The sequence below is a fragment of the Martes martes genome (genome assembly GCF_963455335.1).
Source record: "Martes martes genome assembly, chromosome: 9".
Lineage (NCBI taxonomy): Eukaryota > Metazoa > Chordata > Mammalia > Carnivora > Mustelidae > Martes > Martes martes.
This window is the reverse complement of record NC_137896.1, coordinates 14,380,195-14,388,161: the sequence shown is the minus strand read 5'-3', so window position 1 is coordinate 14,388,161 and position 7,967 is coordinate 14,380,195. Positions and strand designations below refer to the sequence as shown.

General features: G+C 46.9%; 1 protein-coding gene across 1 annotated transcript; it reads right to left on the bottom strand.

The window, feature by feature from the left end:
- Positions 1 to 1,956: 1,956 nt before the first annotated feature.
- LOC308349888 (eppin-like) lies at positions 1,957 to 7,572 on the bottom strand (the record flags this gene model as incomplete). The annotated part of the gene is made up of 3 exons (XM_080814736.1): positions 1,957 to 2,258; positions 5,875 to 6,009; positions 7,482 to 7,572. 3 exons carry the CDS (start codon positions 7,570 to 7,572, stop codon positions 1,957 to 1,959), a joined length of 528 nt encoding a protein of 175 aa, XP_080670862.1.
- Positions 7,573 to 7,967: the final 395 nt, after the last annotated feature.

The following is a 7,967-nucleotide window of genomic DNA, read 5'->3' as shown; positions in this document are numbered from 1 at the left end:
CATGAAGATTCTTCCCTGAACTTTCCAACTTAGGGTGTGAAGTATTAATAAGACATGTTCCTGGCTTGCCTCTGATTTCACTTGCAGCTGCAGGAGAGAGATCTAGTGCACATTTTTTTTCTAATCGTTTTAAAAAAATGAAGTGGAATTAACATAAGATAAGGTGAACCATTTTTAAGTGGACAGATCAGAGGCTTTTAAGTGCCTACACAATGCTGTGTGACCACCACCTCTATTAGTTCCACAGTATTTTTATTACTCCAGAAGAAAACCTTAGGGGCACCTGACTCACTCAGTTAGAAGACCACATGACTCCTGATCTCGGAAGCTCTAGCCCCACCTCTGGTGTAGAGATTACTTAGAGAAACAAAATTAAAAAAAAGAAGGAAAGAAAAAAGAAAAAAAGGACAACCTCTATCTACTAGCAGTCACTATTTTCCGCAGCCTAATCCTGCCCCTGGCAACCAGTAACCTACCTTCTATTTCTGTGGATCTTCCTATCCTGGATATTCTGTAAATGGAATCACACAGTATAGGACCTCTCATGTCTGGCTTTTTCTGCATCACTCAATGCTTTGGAGGTCCATCTGCAGTGTAGCTTGTGTTAGTTTTTGACTCCTTATTGTGGCCAGTGTACCGTGATAGCGTCCCATTTCAAGTGTCAGAGTCTCTACTTCTGTGCTATAGGACTGCTCTGACTCCCTGACAGCTTGTCAGCTTGTGTGGGGAACAATCTGGAGGAGCAAGAACTTTCATAGGCCCAGGCATCCAGGAGGGGATGGGGATGAATGTGTAAATGCCTCCGCTGCCTCATCACTGGAGATGAATGCAGACATCTGGACACATATTTTACAGGACTCCTTAGAAGGTCCCCAGGGGCAGTAAGCTGCAGTTTGCCCCCATGGTAACCAGCTCATAATTGACTCCTCTCTTGTCTGTATCACCTACCTCACCCTACCTTATGTGTGTTGAGAGATCTCCCAAGTAAACTCCTCTACCCATGTCCTTGTCCTAGGATTGTTTTCTGGGGTCTTCAAAATAAGGAAATGCCCATAGACCCTTGTCTTAAAAAGGTCCTGCAATTTTTTGGAGAAACAGAGGAGGATCACAATGTTCCTGGAGCTCCAAACTCTCAAGGTTCTGACAGTTTTCACTCCCTTTGTTGGTGTCACAAAAGCGTCAATGAACCTTTACTCTCTGCAAAGTGTAATGTACCAACAGATATGAATTATTCAGCCTCAGAGGCACAGGACTAAACAGCATACTTTATTGGGGAAAACTGGGAGATATGCAGGTATAGACAGGGGGTTCTAGACATTGGACAAATAGGAAAGAAGCATAGGGATGGAGTTAAAAAAAAATGGGACCATGTGTGAAAAGAGGCTGAGGTAGAGAAAGGGGAATGCAGATCCCAGAACTCTGCTTGGAGAATAGCTGAGCCCTTGGAATGTGGAATTGAAGAGTGGAAGCCACTCTTCCATGGAGCATCGGTCAGGAGCATCCACTCGTGGAGCATCGGTCAGGAGCACGGACAGAGCCTTGGATCACGAGCCAACTCCTGGTGGTTGTTCAGGTGCATCCTTACGCACTGATGATTAGGAGCCTGGTGACAATATAGGACAGGACCTGCTAAGCATCTTGGGCTCAGCTTATCTTCAGAGTGAGTCCTGAAGTAACATTCATGCATCTTAGCACAGGAGGTGATAACAAAGTGGGTTTTCTCTGGGGAGCTATAGCTTTCGTCCTTATAGGAGAACGGCGTTGTGGTCGAGATAGAGTGCTGATGATCCAGTCCTAGGCTGGATGTCCTGTGACCTCTCTGGAGCTGGTCTCTGGGATTTCACCGTGTCTGCATCCTCCCTCCACCCCTCATACTTGCCAGCTTTGATCATGGCCACGTCCTTCCCAACCTCAGTTCCCAGAATACCGCCGTCCATCCCTCTGCCAGGTGCATGCTCATCTCCAAGTGGAGTTGGCTCTGTCAGTACCTGGATTGTCAAGGCTATGGCCCATGCCTGAACAAAGCAGCTGCACATAGGCCTGCCGGAAGGGCCCGAGTGAGGACGGGATGCCCCGGGGACTCGACTCACGGTTGCTGGGGCACATGTTCTGGCACATGGCTTTGGACTGGAAGTTGTTGTTGTTCCCTTGGCAGCCACCATAGATGAACTTGGAGCAGGTATTCTTCTCCTTATCGTACCACCAACGGTGGAAAAATGCCATACAGGGGCCAGGTTCTTTGGGCATAGAGCATATATCTGTAGGGAGACACTAGACTTGAGCAATATGAGTGCTCAGCCCCATGGACCAACTGATATTGTTACCCCTGCAAACCACCAGACATGGAACAGAGCAGGCTTCTTTCCCCTTACCACACCTCAGAAGCCCAGCTCCACTGGTGTATGGTATACATTGTAGGGAGACCCCAGAGTGGAGCTGTTGGGGGTTCTGCAGCCCCAGAGAACATCCCCCCCCCCCCGCATTCCTCATGGTCACCATCCCGATTGTCTTCCCTGAGAGTGAGGAGACTTATTTCAAGGCTCTGCTCCCAATTCAGTGTGTGCACGTCGACCTCCCCTGTGACCTCTCTTGGCCTTGACTTGCTCTTCTGGAAAATGGGAATGCAACTCCCACCCTGCAAAGTACAAGTAAGACTGCCCTCATGGACCTGAATGTGCAGCTTCTAGCACAGTGCCTGGCAGAGAGTAGCTGTTCAGTAAATACATGCTGAATGGATAAAAGATATGGAAGTGTCTTGAAAAGGACAAAATATAAGCACATACTCTGCCCTGCAAATCATGCCAGGAAGAGAGATTATGGGATCATGAGTAAAAGGTAAGTAGGGCAGGGAAAGCAGGGGCTGTTTTTTAGATGGTCAAGCACCTTTCATCCTGCAGTTAGCTTCAGTCCTGTGATGGGTTGGATTGTGTTACCCCCCACCCACTCCATGCCCATTCAAATGTTGAAGTCTTAACATTCAGTACTTGAGAATGTGACCCTACTTGGAAACAGAGTTGTGGCAGATGTAACAGAGATGTGGCAGACTTAGTTAAGATAAGTCATCCTGGAGAAGGATGCATTCCTAACCCAATATGACCAGTCTTTTTATAGAAGGGGGAACTTTGTGCGTGTGTGTGCATGCAAACACACACACACACACACACACACACACACACACACACCCTACCATGTTCAGCTGAAGGCAGAGGTCTATAAGCCTGGGACTGCCAAAGATTGCCACCACAAGTTGGGGGAGAGGCATGGAACAGATGCTCTCCTGATAACCTGAGAAAGACCCTGCCTTGCCAACGCTTGACCTTGGACTTGTATCCTGCAGACCCTGAGACAATACATTTCTGTTGTTTCAGCCACCTAGCTTGTGGTCCTTTGTTACAGCAGCCCTAGCAAATGAACGCAGATCTGAACTAAACTCAAGAGTTCCTCGAGGGAAAACTCCTGGCTCACTTCTCTGCCACTCTCTTTCATCTTCCCTGTCCCGTGCCTGGGCTGTTGGGATAGCCAGGAACTGATCTCCTGCCCCCGTCCCTAGCCCCTTCAATTAATCCTTTGTGCAGCCCACCAGGGGGAAGGACCTAACCTGAAACAAAGCTGATCACGTCATTCCACAGCTAAGACCTTGACTTCATGGCAAGTCTTCCCATGACTCACAGTCTCTTTGTAGTCTGACTCCTGCTTGTGGATCTGCCCCACCCCCACCACAGTACCACTTGAGGTACATGCTCCTGCAATATTCAATACCCTTTGCTATCCCACACACCTACACCTTTCACTGTACATTCCCTCCGCCCACCATGCTGCTGTTCATTAACGACACTCCCACTCTCTCTTCAAAACCTCAGACATCAGTTCCTCTGTGATATCACTGCCTCCATATACACCCCACACCCCTACAGGTGCCTGGACCAATCCTGCATTGTTCCACTGTTTCTGATCTCATGTACATGATTATTACTGGCTTACATCCTCGGTCTCCCCATGAGGTTGTGAGCTTCCAAGGGAGCAGAGATTGTGTCTGATTTCATCTTGGAACCCCATTCCTATTAGGAGGTCTGATTCAGTATAGGATCTCGCAGAATGTTGAGGGTAAAACCAAATGCATCCTGACCTGAACTAAATAAGCCATTCATTGAGCACCTACTATGTGCAAGATGCTTTAAGAGACAAAGAAAAGGGATGGAGAATTTTAGGAGCTCCCAGTCAAGAATAACAATTAATATCATATGATCTCTCTGATATGAGGAATTTGAGAGGTAGGGCAGGGGGTTGTAGGGGGTAGGGAGGGAAAAAATGAAACAAGATGAGATTGGGAGGGAGAAAGACCATAAAAGACTCTTAATCTTACAAAACAAGCTAAGGGTTGCTGAGGGGTAGGGGGTAGGGATAGATAGGGTGGCTGGGTTAAGGACACTGAGGAGGGTATGTGCTACCGTGAGTGCTGTGAAATGTGGAAGCCTGATGATTCACTGACCTGTACCCCTGGGGCAAATAATACATTATATGTTAATAAAAAAAGAAAACAATAAAAAAAGAATAACAATTAATTTAAACTAATATGTGTCACCTGTCTATATTTTGCTAGGCATTGCTCTAAGTACTTCATGCACATCAACCTACCTGATCCTCCAGATAACTTGGTCCTTTCATTATCTGGAGAAACTGAGGGACAGTGGGGGAGGATTGTTAATTTGCCCAGGCTGTTAAAAACCAGAGCTAAGACTTGAACTCAGGAAGCAAGGATTCAGAATCCCTCACCTTAGGCAAATGAACAACTTACCATCCTCCTATCCATGCTGCTCCATTGTCAAGTCCTGCTTGCTTTACTTCCTAGACATCCTTCAAACACACCCCACTCCTCTCCATCCCCTCACCTACCTCTCTGGTCCAAGCTACCATATCATCTCTTCCTGAATTCCTTGAAGATACTCTGTTCCTCTTCTGTGTGTGCATTAAAAAAACCAATTACATTGCTGTCCACCTCAGTGGGTTTCCATCCCTCTTGAGATCAAAGTGAGTTGCTAGCCCACCAGACCCTACCTACCTAAGATCCTTTCCCTCGTACCATGCTTATATATACTCTTGCTCCCTGGCCTCCAGGACCCACCATTGAGCTTTTGTGCATGTTTTTCCCTGTACCTGCAAAAGCCCTCCCACTGACTCTATGCCTAAATTTACTACCCATCCTTCTGAACAGGACTCCAGATTTGCTTTCTCAGGGAAGTCTCCCTCACCTCCCTGACCATACTGGTCTAATCTTATTATGAGTCTCAGAGACACTAGATGCATATTTGTTAAATGAAGAGCAAAGAGAGTCTTTACTCCAAATAGTCTATGATTGCCTATTTGGAACCCAAGGATATGACCATGGAGTTAAGATTGCAGGAGCAAAGGAAAGGCCTTCTGGTCTGGAGTAGTCAAGGGAGGTTTCCTGGTGCTGAGTTGGACTTCAATAAGCAGAGAAGTGGCCCCTCCGCAGCAAAAAGCTGGTAAATACCACTAGCTTAGTTATCACTTCCAGCAACAATGTGCCGACAATAGCCACGAGGGGACTCAGAAAATCATGAATCCAAAGAAACAAAAAGAAAATCATAAGAGTTAAAAGCAACCACAAGATTGTCAGCTACCATCCTATAATCATCTTCTGTTTGGGGAAACCAAAGCCCAGACGGGATGAAGATACTATCTAATGTCACACACATATATCAGGGGCAGAGATGGCTCTAAATTGCAGGTCTCCCCAACCCAGCAGTCTTGCTCAGGGACCGGGTCTTAGTAAAGAAGGGGCAATGCTGCCACATGGCCAGAAGGTGAGGGTATGGGCAGAGGGGCTGGTAATTCTGAAGCTCTGAATACTACCTTGGTTGAGGTCTAAACATTTTCTTCCACAGCTGAAGATGCAACACTTCTTCTTGTTGTCCAGACATTGTCTGTCCTTCGTACAGATATCCCTTTCTCTGAATTCACATTTCTCTCGGATTCTGGGGCATCTCCCTAGGAAAAGGACAGTTTTACAACCATGGATGTTGGAGGGCACAGTGCCCACTCTTCTCCCAACCTGAGGCAATTCTGGGGAGTCAAGGAAACTTGCTTTCTCTTTGCTCATCCAAAGGAGACCTTTTCTTCAGGGTGTTCTCATGTATTTCCCAAAACTGCCCACACTACTTTCCCTTCTGACCACCATTTACTCTCTACCTTCTCACCCCATCTCTTGTTCCGCCCCCTACCTTTACTCCCTCTAAGGCAGGATTTCTCAACCTTGCCACTAGGGCCTCATCATTACTTATGGGAGAGGAAGGCTGCTCTGGGCACTGTAGGATATTGAGCAGCATCCCGGCCCTCTTTCCACTGGATGCCAATAGCAGTCCCCAGTTAAAGAACCAAGTATGTCTCCAGACAGAAAATGTCCCCTGGAGGGGAAAATCACCCCACTGAAAGCCACTGGACCAGGCTAATCTGGTCATTTTTGGTCTGGTTGAGAAGTCAGTGTTTGGGAGTTCCTGGCGCGGGGGGAGAGGGGGGAGGGAGGGCACTATTGCACATGATTAATATCCCTCACCTTGTCATCAGAGACTCAGGTATTTAAATTCTACCTCTTGGCTTACCACTCACCTTTCTGAACCTTGTTTTTTTCACTTTTAAAATCATTTTAGCCTTACAGTCATTGAGGAAGAAATGAGACAAACTGTGTAAAGCTCTAATCATAGGAACCGATGCATAGCTCTTGATTAATAGTTGTCAACTGTTTCCCATAAGCTAAGCACTTTTCTATACTTTAAATGCTATCTCATTGAGTTCTACTGACATCCCCATTTTGCAGAGGAGGAGAAAGAAGCACATGGAGTTTAAATAACTTGCCCAAGGTTGTGGCTGCTGAGTGGTGGAATTAGAATTTGGACCCATCATGTCTGAATCCAGATCTCTCAAACTCATTACTTTCTAAATGTTCAGTAAGTGGTAGTGATTATCATTATTTCTATGAAGTCATGGAGTATTACTGTCTTCAGTTCAAAGAAACTTCTGGATGCTGTCTTCTACCCCAAACGCAAGGCACCCCTGGGGATGCAGGAATACTTTATAGGACTACATTTGAAAGAATCGGGAGTTGATAGAAATGATATCTTGAGAAAGGGGGCTGTTTCTGTTGTGAGATGAGGGGGACATCCCCTAGGCTTCTCAGATTCCTATAGCCCCTCCCATAAACACTGGATCCTGTGACTCTTCCCTCAACTCCCAACAGACCCTCACATCAAAGGGGCTGAAAATGGGGTTTGCCTCAGGTCTGCGATCTTGCATTCACTGAAGTGATCTTCCAAAAAGAGGGAAATTGGAAGAAATATTCCAAATACGTCCCAGCCTGGGTCCAGGGCTAAAATGGTGGGAAGCAACTCAAGTCTTATTCCTTCTTTCTTCCTCCCAGCAAACTTCCCTCTCTCCAGGGCAAGGGCTGAGACCCCAGTACTTACTGGGAAAGATCCAGTCAGTGAGCCCAGGTCCCTGGACATTCACTAGAAGAGTAGAAAAGACCAGGATGCTCAAAAGTCTAGAGAACTCCATTCTGAAGAAGCGCTGGCCCCTCTGGTGGATCCCAGAATATGAAAATGTCTGTCTGCCTTTGTCCAGCCTATTTCTTCAGTAGTCAGTATCTTGGATGTGAGAACTGGAGTCAAGCCAGCCACCTCCTTTCCTTCTGGGAACGCCAAGTTCCTGAGATCATCACCGTGACCAGCTGGCATCTACAGCACACAGGCCTGGGGAAGGGTCTTTGATGACATGGATCTGAGCCTCAGCAGCCTGGGCTGGGGTGAGGTGGGCTGGGCCCTCTGGTCAACCAGGGGGAGCAGGCAAAGCTTGTCTCAATTTCTAGGTGACCTTAGGTGTTAATGTCACCATCAGGGGTCTTCTTCTTGATGACTCTGAGAGTTGTGGAATGTGCTTGTTCTCCATTCACT